Below are 17,293 nucleotides of genomic sequence, written 5' to 3'. Positions count from 1 at the left end.
AGAATTTAGTATAAATATTGCATAATATGTAACTGAAGTAAACCAGTGTTTCCTTTTCACTATTGCAGAACTTCTGAGTGTTAAGGTTTTTAAACCTTTAGTTCTGATGTTTAATTTGGAACCTCCCCTCTTTCTGCTCCTTCTTTTTAAAGCAGAGGCAATGTCAAGTGAAAAAGAAGAAGATGTGTTTATGGGAATGGTTTGTCCAACTGGCACAAATCCAGATGATTCTCCTTTGTATGTTTTGTGTTGCAACGATACTTGTAGTTTCACATGGACTGGTGCAGAACATATAAACCAGGTAAATTTAGGGAGTCTTGGTTAGCATTTCTCTCATTTGTTTTTTGTTGCCAGGTTAAACATTTTTATTTCCCCAAGTTTATAATTTATTTTTTAAAAATCCACATTTGTTTTACTATTGCTTTCTTTCTTTTCCATTTTCCATGCAGACTAAAACAGTTGAACTTGGTTCCTTTTGAAATCTCAGTCCAGATGTAATTATTCTTGCAATAAATTCATTAATTTATGTTTAATTTGTTTCCGTTAAAACTATGAGTAATTCAGTATTAAGCCATTGATAAGCAAGAAGATATTAGCCATTGATAAGCAAGAAGATGTTAACTTAGATGTTACCCTGCCTTAATATTTGTGTGCTAAATTAAAAATCTGATCTTGGGTAACATTGAGAAAGGAAACAGTGCTCAGTTGATGTTTAATAATGAAAAGGGACATACAAATAATACACCAGTAGAGAGACTTGGATAAAATTCCTATATGGATTTTTTGTGAAATTGTGAAAAGAAAAGACATAAAAGAAAAAAAAATCTAGTTCTAGGATATATTTAAACAGATTAAAAATCCAGATTGTTAAAAAGTAAAGGGAAGTAACCTGAAGTTGGTTACTTCATCAAGGTTAAAATAGATAGCTTGCTATCTCTGGCAATCCTTAATGGAATTTTGCTAACAGAATAATAGTTTTGTTTACAGTTTTGTTTATAAATAAGAAATGAGACATGGGAAGAAGAATTATTTTGTTGTATTTTAGGTGAAATTTAAGGGATGTTATTAAAATTGTTTTATACTTGCTGTGATGAAGGGGAAAGTTGCTTCTTTATATGTTTTTTTCTTTACTATATTCTTATTTGTTCCTTTTTTTCTATTTTTTCTGGGGCTTTATTCTTTTCTACAATTTTTCTTTTTCCTTTTACGTTTTTAGTTCGTGTTAACTTTTGCCTTTTTAATTGTAATGCCTTTTTAAATGGAATAAAATTATTGCAAAAAAAGAAAGTAAACAGTGCTGAAAATTAGCACAGTTTCAGAAAATGTGTCTGGAATTTTTAATATCCTTAAAGTAGTCACTGCTGCAAATGAGAAAAGCAAGTCATAATTTACGCCAAACATCCAGCTTACTTCCGATATCTATATGTAGAGAGAGGGGAGAAGGGTGCTAATTTTACTTTTTCTAAAATGTGGTTTTCCTCCCATTTCAGGATATATTTGAATGCCGAACATGTGGTTTACTGGAATCTCTGTGCTGTTGCACAGAATGTGCACGAGTGTGCCATAAAGGCCACGATTGCAAGTATGTTTATGTTTACTTCAATGAATATCACAGATTCTATAACTACACCCATTTTAGTGGGCTATAAACACAAAAGAGCCATCACCACACAGTTATTCACTCACCACTACTCATCACTATTCCACTATTCCCCGCTGCCATTTCTACTCCTACTCCTGCTATTCCAACTACTGCTTCTGTTAAGTTTTGCTAGAGAAAATTACTTCTTTCTAGGTGTTTTAGGCTACGACAAGCTGCTTTACATCCATACACAAACACAGACCCTCCACACCCAGCTGTTGGTCCAGCTTTTATATCCAGTGATGTTGTGCTGGCTGGGGAGAGGGCTGAAAGAGGCAGGGCAATAGTAGCACAAGTACTGGCCATTTTCTGGACACCCTGGTCTCTCACAATAAGGTTTAGTGATCTGCTGATCAAAATGGTTCTTATGTATTTATATTGTTAATATATGGAAAAGTTGAAAAGAGTTTAAGACACAAAAGTTGAAATTGAAGATGTGGAGCCCATTTCTATTGAGGTGAGAAGATGAAGATTCACTCAAGTCAAGATTAATTCTAAATGACTACATGGCCTTTGCTGTTTTCTTTTCTTGGCAACAGCGTGGTAGCTTGCCATGGCCACTTTCTGAAATGTTTTCCTACTTTCCAATCAAATGCAGCATGGTATGACTTGAGTGTCTTCTATCCAGATGTCAACTGATCCTGCTTTCTCTCTCTCTCTCTTTTCTGTTTAGACACAAGGGTTTGAGTTTTCCGTCTCGGCAACATTTGCTATGTATTCACAAGTACATAGGCAAGGGACAATTTACTCTTTTTCCTAACTGTTACTCTTAAATTAGTACATTCTTTTATACATGACCATAAAGCTCACATTTTTAGATCTACATTTCATATTGATATGAAAATCGATCATAACATAATTAAAATTTCCTCTCTTTCAGGCTTAAACGCACATCACCTACAGCATACTGTGATTGTTGGGAGAAGTGCAAGTGCAAAACATTAATTGCAGGACAGAAATCTGCCCGTCTTGATCTGCTTTTCCGGCTGCTTACTACTACAAATCTTGTCACCATGCCAAATAGTAGGCAAGTGGCTGTTTATTCCAAATGGGAAAAAGTAATCTGGGAAATTTAGAGCAGTCTTTTTTTTTTTACACCTCTCTTTGTGTTCTAGGGGGGAACATCTTCTACTGTTCTTAGTACAGACAGTTGCGCGACAAACAGTAGAGCATTGCCAATACCGGCCGCCAAGAATTAGAGAAGATCGTAATCGTAAAACTGCAAACCCTGAAGGTAGGTCATTCAATGATTTACAAAATTTTCTGCTATAGTCTTCCCTGTCAAGATCTCCCAGCACACGTAAGAGGAGGAATAATATCTAATATAAATACTATTATATTAGCTATCTTAGGCTTCTCTTTCCATTATTTTCCTGCCTTACTTAGGATGAACTTTAGCTATTTTTATGTTGTATTTCCACAGTTGTCTTCCCATTCTGATCTTAATATTTCCTTCTCCCATCCTCTTTCTAGTCTAGGAGTATACAACTTCTGTAAACTGAACCTGTTTTTTTTGAGGGTCCACTCCAAATTGACAAAATTGCCCTCTGATTTGGAGAGGTCAGAGGCATTTTTAAGATGTGAAATGGAAGACATAAGCATCTGCAATATTTAGGGCATTCATTTTGTTCTTTAATTCACCAAGCCTCAAAATGCAAAAGAAATTCTACATGAGCCAGAAAATAAGTATCCTATCCATAGATGTCTCTAAGTCCCAAACATATTGGGAAAGCTCTTCCTGCTTTGGGACAGGAAGGCATCAAAACAATGCTATTACCACCAATTTAATGTTTTTGCCATCCTCTTACAGAAAATAGTGGAATATTTTTTATTGTTTCTCAAATTAATTTATAGTGGCTTTTCTAGACTCTCTTTCAACAAAACAGTAGATAAAAACGGAAGGGAAGTGAGAGGATGTAGCAGCAGATCCAACCATATAACTTTCCTGATTTCCCGAGCAGTTCAATTCACACTTGCAAGCTTACCAAACTGGAAGCACTTTTATTTCTTCCATTTATAGCATATAGCTGACTATTTCACAAATGTAACTCTGGATGGTTTACAATAAAAACAGCTTAAAAAACTATAATAAAAGTAGCAATATTTAACAATGTGGCCATCTCAGTAAGTTTCCATTCCTCTATGACCCCCAAACCTGTTGACCTAACTTCACCTAATTATGGCAAAGAATATTCCTTTCTGGAAACCCTACTGAAATCTTCTTCTATTTGTATCTTAGATTCAGATATGCCTGATCATGATTTAGAACCCCCACGATTTGCACAGCTTGCTTTGGAACGTGTTTTACAAGATTGGAATGCCTTGAAATCTATGATCATGTTTGGCTCACAGGAGAACAAAGACCCGTGTGTATAGATACCATGTTTCAGTTACTTTGAAAATTTTGCTTTGTGTTGTAAACGTGCAACCACATTTTATTCTCTTTTTCTCTCCTTTTGCTTTTTTCCAAGTCTTAGTGCAAGCAGTAGAATTGGTCACCTTTTGCCTGAAGAACAAGTTTATCTTAATCAGCAGAGTGGTACTATTCGGCTGGATTGTTTTACACACTGTCTCATTGTGAAATGTACAGCAGATATTTTGGTAAGGCGTATGTTTCTTTTTTCTTTTGGTATGCATGGTACCAATTTTTCAATTAAAAGATCATATAATAATTTGCAAATGTAAGCTGTGGTGTGACAGTTGTTTTCTTTAGCTTTTAGATACTTTGCTGGGGACACTTGTCAAAGAATTGCAAAACAAGTACACTCCAGGTCGCAGAGAAGAAGCAATTTCTGTTACAATGCGGTTTCTGCGTTCGGTAGCTAGAGTTTTTGTAATTCTTAGTGTGGAAATGGCTTCCTCAAAAAAGAAAAAGTAAGTTCTTTTTTTAATTTTTTTTTTACTTAAATTAACATTGGGGTAAGAACTGCCACTGTATTTTAAAATTATGTATACATTCATGTAGGCTTTTTTATATGAACCTCAAGCTCCAGTTCAGTATAAAAGAAGAACAGAGAACGGCCATCTATGTTTTGTTGTAAATAGATGTCCCTTTCACATGGAAAACTTGTGACTCACTAGCTTTTGTCAAAATGGGAGCAATTAAGAGAATATAATAGTCATTTCCATTAGCTTTAAGCTGTCTGCTTGACAGCTATTTTGATTTTATAAATTAGATGGAAATGTAGCATATTATGCCTCTGATCATTACTATTTTAAAGACTATTGACGTGTTTATTGGCAGAAATAATTCAGCATCATGTCTTCTACTTTATTTATTTATTTATTTGTTTATTGTTTAAAATATACTTTGTTGGTCCTTTTATACTTGTCAGATCTGTGGGTACGTGCATTGGAGAAACTATCCATCTTTTTAACAAGAGCTGAACAAACTGCTCCGTAGGATTGAATTGAGACAGGAAGACATATTTTATTTAAATGTTTTGCTATTCTTACTGCTTTTCATTTTTCATGGGGATCACATAGTCGGATAGATAGGTTCCTGGGACCAAGTTTACTATTGAAGAAAAATAGACAAGGGTAATTGGGTAAAGAATAAGGAATTATTTTAGTTCTATATTCCTAGATTTATCTACTAACAAAATAACAACAATTTTGCAAAATGTGTCACAGGTGGATTTTTGCAAGAGTTTGAAAGATAACAGCAAGATAATGATATACTAGCATATTGGATACAGCAAGGGAGTAATTAAGGATTGTTGTGAGGAAGAATCATGGATTTGGAGAAGCAAAAGACATAATTGAGTGATCTATCAAGATATAGCAATGCAGAAAAGGAGATATGGAGCAAAGTCATAAAGAGATTTAAATAAGGATGAGGAATCACACTGGAGTAAGCAGGAAGCCAGAATTTAAGAAGGGAGAAGTTTATTTAATTAGAACAAGAGAAATGACTAATTTGGGAAACAGAATGCTGGATACTAATTAATTCTGGATAATGTGAGAACAGTTCAGTAGTTCTGAGACCTGATCAGAACTTTGACACATTTTTTTCTTCAAAAGTTTTTTTTTTTGCAGCATTGTGGGATGAGATACAGCTTGACCATGGACTGAATGTAAGGAGAAATTGCTGTAATTACATGGGTAGCAAAAGCATTCAATAAGAACAGTCTCGATTTATGCATCTTTTATATTTTGGTCCCTTTGGAATTAAGACTCCTTCATTTTCCCTTTCCCAATTCTTTTCCAGCAACTTTATTCCGCAGCCGATTGGAAAATGTAAGCGTGTATTCCAAGCTTTATTACCTTATGCTGTAGAGGAATTATGCAATGTAGCAGAGTCCCTCATTATCCCAGTTAGGATGGGTATTGCACGTCCTACAGCACCTTTTACATTGGCAAGCACAAGTATAGATGCCATGCAAGGCAGTGAAGAGCTGTTCTCAGTAGAACCTCTTCCTCCACGGCCATCTTCTGACCAGTCCAGCAGGTAAATGTCCAGCACGTAGCTTATTATGATTACATTCTTCTAAATGCAATGCCATATGCTCTTTGTCAGGTTGTCTTTGGTACAGGTGAGTTTACTTTAAAGTAACAAATGACAACCCCACCCCCCAAACCCTGTATAAACACATACAAGCAGCCAATAAAAGACTTGGTTCACCAGTGTGATATAAATAAAAAGAATCCAAAATGATGAGTTTCTATATATTTTAGAAGGACAGCATAGCTGAGGATCCCACAAGTAATCCTCAACTTTTGACCTGTCACTTAGTGACTGCTTGAAATTACGATGGGCTTCCCTGGGGTGCTTAAGACTCAGTTCCAATGCTTCCCCTGGTCACATGAATCCACATGGGGCACTCGGCAACTGGCACACATTTAGGGTTGTTCACAGCCGCCTGCCATCACCTACCTGCATTTTACGACAGTTTTGCTGAAAGCTGGCATTTTCATACAGTTTTTGGCAAAACGGGTCCATAGTGAACCACTGGTTTGCTTAATGACTGCTGCAAAAAAGAAACCCAGGCCATGGTTGTTGCTGTTCACTTATACTGCTTCCTTAGCTCCAAAACTGGATCCAAAAAGGCTTTTCAGAACTTGCCTGGTAGAACAGCCTGCCAACCTAATTGACCCTTGCCACTCTTCCAAGCTACATTGGAGTTGATTTCACCAAGATACCTTATCCAGAGACCCAGTGCTTAGAAAAGTGCCACAAGTTTTCTTCTCTATTTGTTCATTTTTATCTTTTGAGAAAGAAGAACATGGTTTTGTTTTCCCACACTCCCAAGTGTGCAAAGGAGAGAAAATCAAAGAATAGCATTCTTTTGTTCCGCTTCCTTGTTCTTATTTGGAAAGGAGGATCAAACAGAAACATGCAGTTTGAGTGATGTTTAACATACACCCAGATGTTCAATTGAGGACTGGGACAGTCCTTCAGCTCTGGCTCTCTTATTGTGGTTTCACGATGAGAGCACTGGAGGGAGGACTCAGCAGGCACCAGTTTTTGGAAATGATGTCTTTATCAGATTGAACATAACTGGAACCCTGTCAGTTATCAAAAATAATTTGCAACTCTTTCACTATCAAATTTGCTCACAGTCCCCAATCCATTTTGGGAACCAGTGAATTTTTGTAATCTAAACAGAAGAAGCAGATTCTTTGGAGATTAAATGATTATACCCCTGTTTGATTTGGAGGACTCCAACTTTCTAGCCTCCGAACCTTCTGGCCTTTGCTATGGCACTAAAGACCTGGTGCTTCCACTGGACACAGAGTGAATTTGTGGGACGACGAGCCCATCTTGTTTTTTATTAGAAGTTTGCTAAGCACTCCAACAGTGCTTGGGTTGATTTTAATTTTCTAAAAGGTGTTTTCCAGTTTTTTAACTCCCCAGAGATTGGGCAGGCATATAAAGTCAGTCAGGCAATAAAAATAGTCACAGAAAATCTTCTCCATTGATCTGTTTCATGTTTGATATCAAAATTATTTTTACGAGTATTGCTTTATGTTTGTATTTTTAAAAAGGCTTTCTTCTCCCTTCTCTTCTCAGTTCCAGTCAATCACAGTCCTCCTATATCATTAGGAATCCACAGCAAAGACGGATCAGTCAGTCTCAGCCAGTTCGTGGCAGAGATGAAGAACAAGATGATATTGTGTCAGCAGATGTGGAAGAGGTTATTATAATTATTTTCAATACACAATGTTGTATGTATTTCAAAACAAATACTGGTTTAGAATAATGTGAATTTGGTAAGCATGTGCACTTTTGCCTGTAAAGTTATAGAATTGTGCTTCATAAACACATCTAATTTCGTACACAGAAATATAAAATACTAGAAACATTGTTCTGTTGACATCTAAGTATCCTGGACTCTTAAAAGAACAGTATGGCCTGTTGTGTGCATTTCATTTCTCTTTGCTTTGGGAAAATCTGTTTGGCAGTTCTTGAACATAATAAAAAGCACACATGTAAAATATCCATAAAGGGCAGTTTTATATGCACAATAAGTTGTAGGTCATAATATGTGTGACTTGATATAATGCTCTTTCATGCCAGGTTGAAGTAGTTGAAGGAGTTGCAGGAGAAGAAGATCACCATGATGAACAAGAAGAACATGGTGAGGAAAATGCAGAAGCAGAAGGCCAGCATGATGAACATGATGAAGATGGTATGCTTTATCTCTGTCTTTGGTTGAGACTAGGCATAGATATGGCCTTCTTCAAGGTTACTCAAAGAATGCCATAACATTTTCACTGAGGTTTATTTTCGAGCAAGTCTGTGTTAAAGTGCAGCATAAATTATCCTTGCATTAGTTGTATTATAAGTTAATAAGAACTGACTTTTCATATTGATTTCAGTTCTTCAATAAAAGATTGTAGAATGTATATCTTTTATTTTTTTTAAAGAGTTTTATTTTTTTTTAAAACAAACATACACATACAAAACATAAAACCTAAAACCATCTTCCATTTTATATACATACAGTGTGTCAGTTGGTTACGAATCTTTTATGCTATCCTTTTGTTGTCATTACTCACAGTTTATATCAATTTTCACATTGTCAAACTAACATATGCTTATATATTTATCAGTTATAAATCATCCATGACTAAACTATTTATTCCATCGAGATATTCCAAATTTTATCTTAAAATTCATGTTATACTTTCAACCAATGGTTATATATATCTATATTATGTTTTATATCAGTCTATTAAATTTCTATCACAGAATTGCCTAGTCTATTACATTACAATGTCTTTTTGTCCAACCATTGATAAAACAAATCCCATATCATATAAAAATGTTTAGCTTCTTGTTCTCTAATTTCAAATGTCAATTTACTCATTTCAGCACAGTCCATAATTTTCTTAATAACTTCCTCCTGCATAGGTATTTTATCGTATATCTTTTATTTTAACACAACAAAGTCCGCAGTTCATCTTACTTTACCATAAAAGTGGTACAAATAATAATTCAACTTGTATATCTATCAAAAGCATTGAAAAGAATCATATTTACTATACAGCACATCGCCAGCCTGTTCAGCTAGGGCTAAGAGAACTCCTTTTTGTTAGAAGCAGGAACATGGTAGAAGAATATACAGATTTCCAATGCGATGGTAAATAGTGGGTGTGATTTAAACCAGTTTTATTAAAAAAAATCTGAATTATTTTGTAATCTAAAATACAGTGTTAAAAAAAGTTGCGTACATTTCATTATACGCACCATTAGGAAGCGATATGGAGTTGGATTTACTGGCGGCAGCAGAAACTGAGAGTGACAGTGAGAGTAATCATAGCAACCAGGATAATGCTAGTGGGCGCAGAAGTGTTGTCACAGCAGCTACAGCAGGATCAGAAGCAGGTAATGTGTTTTGTGTCAGCTTCATTTTCCCGGGCTACCCAAATACAGTACATCGAAAAAAATTGGGATAAGAGTTGTTTTTAAGTTTGAGAGAATGTTTGAAAAGTGAGAGATATATTGTCTGCATATTATCTAAAGTAAATATATGCCCCAAAGACTCCGAATAAGAGAGTTGCTTTAAATTAGATTGTTGGAAAAGTGGAAAGATGTTTTGTCTGCATATTATCTAAGGTGAAAAGATGCCCTGAAGACTCTGAATGCCTTAAAAAGTTAGATGGTTTGAAAAGTGGACAGATACTTTGTCTGCATACCGTGTTTCTCCAACAATACGGTCTCCACCAATAGGAAGGCCCAGCATGTTTTATTGGCATAAAATCAAATTAAGCCCCTCCCCCCAAATTAGGGCCTATATTAAACATGTGAAATGGGGGGAAATGGCGGGGGGGGGGGGCTTGCCGTTAGGAAGTACTTTTGTTGCATACCTGGATATGGTGCTGCCTGCGTTGGTGGGGCACTTCGTATCGGGAGACCTTCTGCCACCGTTGCTTTCCCTTCTCCCTTGCTGCCACAGCGTTTAGAGCAACGTCGTGGCGTTTGGCGCAGCCATTTGTGGCCAGCCAGGGCTCCTCCCTGCAACTGGAGCCCTGCGCAGACACTTGGCTTCAGGTGCTCCTGTCGCCGCCTTCCCTTTCTTTGCCTTCGAAGGTAAAGCCAATTCTTTTAAAAACGACACCCTACTACAACAAAGCCTCCCCTTCCCAAGAGGGCAGCCCAACCCCACGTGGGGAGGCGAATCTCCCGGGGCCGCAGTGTAGGTTCGGCCCACCCCGGGAGAAGCACCCAGCCGCCATCCCTGCCTGGCGCCGGGCAGAGCGCGAAGAGCTTCACCTGGGGCTCTCAACACAGCTGACAGGCGGGCCCTCCTTCCCGGCGGCAGAGCTCTCGCCAAGGCAGCGAGTGCCTCCCTGCCGGGCCCTCCGCTCATCCCACCAGGACCGCGCCGGAGCTGTGTGGGCTGTGCAGAGCTGGGAAAGCGAACTGCGGGTGCGCGCCCACCTGCCAAGTGAAAGAGCCGGGCCGACCCAAGCCTGGCTTCCTTCCCAAGTCCCTCCAGCCTGAACCCGAAGGGGCTACCAGGAGAGGCCGCCCGAGGCAGTGATAGCGCCCACCCATCCATGGACAGGGAGGCAAGGCGACGGCCTGCGCTGCGTCCTACGAGCTGAGCCCCGCCGAGTCAGCGCCTCTGCCTGATGCCCGTTCCGCTGCAGCGTTTGGAGCTGCCAGTGCATTTGGAGATGCACGGGGACGGGCTGGGCGAGGGGTGGAAAGGACGGGGGGCATCGGGCTCTCTCCGCCGGCCAGGGAAGCAGCGCTGCCATCACCTCGACTCCCTGTCCGTGGACGGGTGGGCGCTATCACTGCCTCGGGCAGCCTCTCCCGGTGGCGCATTTGGGTTCGCGCTGGAGGGACTTGGGAAGGAAGCCAAGCTCAGGTCGGCCCGGCTCTTTTGCTTGGCAGGCGGGCGCGCACCCGCGGCTCGCTTTCCTGGCTCTGCCCAGCCCGCACGGCTCTGGAGCGGCCCTGGCGGGATGAACGGAGGGTCTGGCGGGGAGGCGCTCACTGCCTTGGTGAGAGCTCTGCTGCCGGGAAGGAGGGCCCGCCTGTCAGCTGCACTGGGCGCCCCAGGCGAAGCTCTCCGCGCTCTGCCCGGTGCCAGGCAGGGATGGCGGCTGGGCGCTTCTCCCGAGGTGGCCCGATCCTGCGCTGCGGCCCCGGGAGATTCACCTCCCCACGTGGGGTTGGGCTGCCCTCTCAGGGGAGGCTTTGTTGTAGTGGGGTGTCGTTTTTAAAAGAATTGGCTTTACCTTCGAAGGCAAAGGGAAGGCGGCGCCTGAAGCCAAGTGTCTCTGCAGGGGTCCGGTTGCAGGGAGGAGCCCTGACTGGCCGCACGTGGCTTGGCCAAATGCCGCGGCGTTGCTCTAATGCCGCGGCCGCAAGGGAGAAGGGAAAGCAACAGTGGCGGAAGGTCTCCTGATACGAAGTGCCCCACCAACGCCGAGGTCAACATCCAAGCTGTCGCCGCCCAGCCCACCCGAGGATGCAAGGGGGGCGAATTAAGTCACTCCCGAAAAGACGGCCTAGCCGTCTTTTCGGGGGTAAAAAAAAAAAAAAGGGGCCGGTCTTATTTTGTGAGAAACACGGTATTATCCAGGGTGTAAAGATATTCTGATGCCTCTAGTATATTCCTTATGCTAGAAAATTGAATATAAATGCAAAAATAAACCTTGTGAATGATGTACTTGGTACGGTATGCAAAAAATAGAGTTTGTGTCCAGTTTTCCAAACAAGGCCGATCTAATTGAAGCAAATGAGGGTAGATCAGTTGAAATGAGGTTGGGCAGTGTGCATTCACCTGCTGTTGGACTATAACTACAGTGATCTCATATCATTGAAAATACTAAGGCTAGTGAAATTGAGGTTCAATTGTTCAATTGAGTTGCTTGTCTTTGCTTTAAAGAGCCATTAAATTGCCCTTAGAAGATTTGCTCCTTCATAAACATGTGACTTTTGGGCATATGCTTTTTTCATAGGAGCTAGTAGCGTACCAGCCTTTTTTTCTGAGGATGACTCTCAATCAAATGATACCAGTGATTCAGACAGCAGCAGCAGTCAGAGCGATGATATAGAGCAAGAAACCTTTATGCTGGATGAGCCACTAGAGCGAACAACCAGCAGCTCTCATGCCAATGGTGCAGCCCAGGCTCCCCGCTCCATGCAGTGGGCCGTACGCAACACCCAGAATCAGAGGACCACTAGCACCGCACCATCTAGTACCTCTGCTCCAGCAGGTATTTCAAAAGTGCTCTTTAAAAAAAAAAAAATCTAGTCTGACATTTTCCGATTCACTAATTTTTTTTGTTCTTAAATGTAGATGCAAATTTTTACATGGTGTGATCTTGCAGAATTGTCTTTTTGCCTGTCATGTGATACTTTCTGTTGTTTAAGAGCCACATACTAGCAGGACAAGATGGAGGTTCTGCTTTGGTATAAATACTTGGGTTTACTTTTGTGTATTCTTCCCACAATGGTCTTTATTTTCCCTCCCTTTAGCTAGTTCAGCAGGCTTAATTTATATTGATCCATCCAACCTGCGCCGGAGCGGAACCATCAGTACCAGTGCAGCCGCGGCCGCCGCAGCTCTTGAGGCGAGCAATGCTAGCAGCTACCTAACATCTGCAAGCAGTTTGGCAAGGGCGTATAGTATTGTGATACGACAAATATCAGACCTTATGGGACTAATTCCCAAATACAATCATTTGGTATACTCCCAGATCCCAGCTGCAGTGAAGCTGACATACCAAGATGCTGTGAATTTGCAGGTACGATGGAGTATGCTTTCTAGCTATATTAAAAAAAAACATAAAAATCTGTCCTTTTCTCATTCAAACTCATAAGTCCTTTTCTCTCAATAAATAGTTACTCGTTTGATCAGAATCTATTTACTTGCCTGTTATTACTATTTTTCTGATTTGCTCTATATGCATCTTGCCTTGTTTTGAAATTACTGGGAGGAATTTCCTCCCTGCATTATAGCTGAGAAATTCCTACAGTTCTTCAAGATGTTCTCAAGCTCTGCCAAAATAGGTTGGATCTACATACTAGCAATGGATATGCCCGAACACAAGCATGCACACAACGCATGAATCTAAGCCAGTGGTTCTCAACCTTCCTAATGCCGCGATCCTTTAATACAGTTCCTCATGTTGTGGTGACCCCCAACCATAAAATTGTGGCTCGGTTCCTAAGACCATCGAAACTATGTGTTTTCCGATGGTCTTAGATGACCCCTGTGAAAGGGTCGTTCGACCCCCAAAGGGGTCACAACCCACAGGTTGAGAACCACCGATCTAAGCCTTCCTACATGCCTATTCATTTGGCCAGTTCAAATAACTAGAAGGTATCTCTCTCTCCTACTTTTCAGCTCTGCAAAATGGCACAGGATGAAAGAAATCAAAGGGAGACTGGGTGTAAATAATTGCAGGTCTCTGTGGTCTGCAATTGTGCAGAGGAAAATACACATGCTGATAGGGAGATAATCAGACAGCCTGCTAAAGATATGCTACTCATTATTAAGGGACCTTCCTTGCACCAGGTTCTGCTCTCTAGCACCTACAGTTTACTTAGTTTATTTCAGTCTCCAGCCAGTTTTGCAAACCTATTTTAAAAACTTCTGGAAGCTTAAGCCTTAAGATCTTTCAGTCAGAATGATTGAATAACAAAGAATGCTCGATAACATTTCCAGCCATTGTTCTTCTTTTGCTACTTTGCATTTACTGATGCATTTCAAAGGGTAAAATCCTAGCAGGAGGCACTTGTGTGTGCCTGGCATGGATTTCAGATTGGTTCTGTGGTCCAGATTTAGACCAGTTAGAGATTCCTTATACCTCTTTCCAATATCTGGTTTCTTGGTTGGCAAAAAACATGATAAATGTCTGCTTGTAAATCAGGAAGTTCATAAAAGGAAAATTTGAGAAGCAATTCAGTGCTTCCAGAAATGTAAAAAGAAATAGTATTAGAAAAATTATCATCTATTATCTACCTATATTATTTGTATGTAACAAATAGACAATAATAATTATTTTTAGAATTACGTTGAAGACAAACTGATTCCCACTTGGAATTGGATGGTGAGCATTATGGACTCCACTGAAGCTCAGCTACGTTATGGATCTGCACTTGCCTCTGCTGGAGATCCCGGCCATCCAAACCATCCTCTTCATGCATCACAGAACTCAACCAGGAGAGAGAGGATGACAGCACGTGAAGAAGCTAGCCTAAGGACTTTGGAGGGTAGACGGTATGTTCACAATTGTATGTTTAAAAAAAACCACACCTATAAGTAATATGCTTGTGCCAAAAAATTCAGAGCAGCAATTTATATTCAAGACGTATAACTTTTATTACAGTATGGTCATATTTATGCAAACTAAGTGATATTTGTTTGGACTTAACCATGATTTTTTTTAAAAAACAACAACCAGCAATTGTAGAACATGTGCTACTTCTTATAATTGCAGGCGTGCCACACTTCTCAGTGCTCGACAGGGGATGATGTCTGCAAGGGGAGATTTCTTGAATTACGCCCTCTCCTTGATGCGTTCCCACAATGATGAGCATTCTGATGTTCTTCCAGTCTTGGATGTCTGCTCACTGAAACATGTAGCCTATGTCTTTCAAGCTCTCATTTATTGGATTAAAGCAATGAACCAGCAAACAATTTTGGATACACCTCAGCTGGAACGGAAGAGGTAGAAACCAAATCAATCATAGATAACTATCTAGTTCAGCAGCAAGTTGTATTTCTTCCTCTATCTTTCCTTAAGATTAAATATATGTTTTAGGATATGATATCATGCATTTGTGGCAGATATACATAATTACGTAATTATATTTTTATAAGATTAACAGATGCACTTAATTTGCAAATCTTTATATCGAAAGATTTTGAGAAACTATCATAATTGTATCATGTTAAATTGCTTATACAGAGGTTTTTCATTTGAAGGTGGAATACTTCCTGGGATTCTTAGTTACAGTTGTAATCCATTTTCTAACAACTATGGCCAATCAAATCTTTGAAATACTGATTTTTTGGGATTTATTGTTCTAAGTTGCTACAAGAGAGATCTGATAGAGCTTGCTGAATTTTACTCTAAGCTAGCTAAAATGGTATCCGTTTTTTAGGACTCGGGAGCTTTTGGAACTTGGCCTGGACAATGAGGATTCTGAACATGAAAATGATGATGATACGAATCAAAGTTAGTATTTATATGGTTTGGGGAGAAAAAATGAATGGAGACTTAATTATGCCTCACATGGCTTAAGGATTTGTTTTGAGGCTTAAGAATTTTATTATTAAAATTAATGAATTATTTTTAGAAATAAATAAAATAAATTGGTTTTGGAAATAATTTAATAATTCCATTTAGCATAGTAGAATTACATTTCAAGAATAAAAGCATCTCATAATATATTGTCATTTTTACATAAGTATAGAGACATATTAATGTAGTGAAGCAAATTATGTTGTTTCACTAAAGGAAAAAACACCTTTAGTGAAAAAAGAAGTATATTAAGTATTTCTATATGGGATGTTTTGCGCAAATACAGACTGACACTTTATCATTTAGCAACTGTAGGTAATTTCCAGATATCTGGCTTTAAAGTAGCAATGGAAGATTGTTGTCTCCTACATCCTCATTTACTGGTTTGGATTTTTTTTCCCTTTTGGAAAGAATCATATTAATATGCATGGATGAGCATCTTACTATGCGCCATGACTATCTTTCTTTCAGAAAAATTAATTTTGCAGAGCATGATGGGAATAACTTTAGGCTTAAGTTCTGCTTGGTCATGCAGAGTGTTTCTTCACTTAAAATACAGGAAATTGGAAGTTCTGGTGGATTAAGCCAGATCTTTGGAAATTCAATTACCTTGACTCCAATGTTCACACATTTTTCTATATTCCAAGGTCTTCCTATGTGATCAGCATTCATATTCTTAATTGAGCCTCTCTCCTTTTAGAATTTGAAGAGCTCAGTTGAGTATCAGTTAGAAGTAATAATTTGCTAGAAATAATAATATCAATTTGTCACCTGAGAGGTATGAGTTCAGTATAAAAAGAAATAAGATCTTGATAGTTGTGCCTGCTGGGAATGCTGTTGTGTGTTCAAACCATCCTTTGTGTTTGAAAAAGGAAGGAAATTATCTAGAAGAAATTTATGCCTAACAGAAATTTTTTGCATGGAAATGGTAAAGAAATGCAAGAAGAAAGAGAACTTCATATCAAAATAGTAATGTAGTATCATCGATTGATGATTACAAAATATTAATAATTAGTTATTTCCAAGTATTCCAAAATTGAATTGTTTCCCTCCACATTTCTGCTTTCCAGGTACTACACTTAATGACAAGGATGAGGACTCCCTTCCAGCTGAAACAGGCCAAAATCATCCATTCTTCCGGCGATCAGATTCTATGACATTCTTAGGCTGTATTCCACCTAATCCTTTTGAAGTTCCTCTAGCTGAGGCCATCCCTCTGGCAGACCAGCCTCATCTGTTACAGGTAACCTTGACTAAGAACATTTATTTGGTGTGTATACTGCTGTTCTGGCCTTTTCAGGTTGAGAGATCAGGAGCACATTGGGTGACATAAAATTTCCCCCCCAAGTAAAGATCTGTGACTTCACTAGTACTTTTGTTGAAATATGGAACACCATTCTGGTATTGTGATGACCCGGGCCATGGCACAAAGGCAACACAGTTGCCTAAGTAAGAAAGTCCCTTTATTACCTCCAACATTGCCCCCAGTGTCTAGTTACCTTCAGTTGGAGAAAAAACTCTCCCAAAAACAGTCTTTAAGTGGAGGAAATTCAGTCCAAAAACGAAGTACATATAAACTAAATAAAAATCCACACAAACCACGCTGCAGAAATTAACTGAACAGGGCAGGATAAGGAATTGCAGACTTCAAAGGCCAACAAAACAAAGATGCCAAGAACCCAGATAAGCTTCAACAGTAAAAGATAACTCACGATTTGCTTCCAACAAGTTGCTGTGTGCAATCTCCCTTTTTAAACACTGTGTTCCCAGCTGCAGCTAATGAAGGGAACCAGGGTCCTTTCCTCCCCCGTAAGCCATGCAACTCATGTTGCTCCCTTTTCTGTTCCTCCCTGCGTGCCCTAGGATGAAGAGGGGGTGGACCTGGGTCTTTCTCTGAACTCCCTCTGCCTTGCTCTACCTCTCCCCTACTCTGCC

General features: G+C 39.4%; 1 protein-coding gene across 10 annotated transcripts in view; it reads left to right on the top strand.

The window, feature by feature from the left end:
* Positions 1–17,293, top strand: part of UBR5 (ubiquitin protein ligase E3 component n-recognin 5) — an 80,242-nt gene that overhangs the window by 44,555 nt on the left and 18,394 nt on the right. For 4 of the 10 annotated variants that reach the window (XM_087962070.1, XM_026690141.2, XM_026690165.2 and 1 more), the window contains 17 exons: positions 153–301; positions 1,491–1,582; positions 2,523–2,669; positions 2,758–2,876; positions 3,882–4,008; positions 4,114–4,243; positions 4,356–4,516; positions 5,853–6,092; positions 7,656–7,779; positions 8,163–8,274; positions 9,342–9,473; positions 12,065–12,322; positions 12,585–12,853; positions 14,120–14,331; positions 14,552–14,782; positions 15,219–15,292; positions 16,429–16,601. In XM_087962070.1, the coding sequence (XP_087818196.1) occupies positions 153–301; positions 1,491–1,582; positions 2,523–2,669; positions 2,758–2,876; positions 3,882–4,008; positions 4,114–4,243; positions 4,356–4,516; positions 5,853–6,092; positions 7,656–7,779; positions 8,163–8,274; positions 9,342–9,473; positions 12,065–12,322; positions 12,585–12,853; positions 14,120–14,331; positions 14,552–14,782; positions 15,219–15,292; positions 16,429–16,601 (2,750 nt within the window). Of the gene's footprint in view, positions 1–152; positions 302–1,490; positions 1,583–2,522; positions 2,678–2,757; positions 2,877–3,881; positions 4,009–4,113; positions 4,244–4,355; positions 4,517–5,852; positions 6,093–7,655; positions 7,780–8,162; positions 8,275–9,341; positions 9,474–12,064; positions 12,323–12,584; positions 12,854–14,119; positions 14,332–14,551; positions 14,783–15,218; positions 15,293–16,428; positions 16,602–17,293 lie in introns of all 10 variants that reach the window. The other 6 variants (XM_026690157.2, XM_087962072.1, XM_087962073.1 and 3 more) reach the window with 3 other exon arrangements.

This window comes from Notechis scutatus, chromosome 3, assembly GCF_049901735.1.
Source record: "Notechis scutatus isolate UNSWTSFEM ecotype Mainland chromosome 3, rNotScu1.2, whole genome shotgun sequence".
NCBI lineage: Eukaryota > Metazoa > Chordata > Lepidosauria > Squamata > Elapidae > Notechis > Notechis scutatus.
The sequence above is the reverse complement of the archived record's forward strand: the minus strand, read 5'-3'. Positions and strand labels throughout refer to the sequence as shown.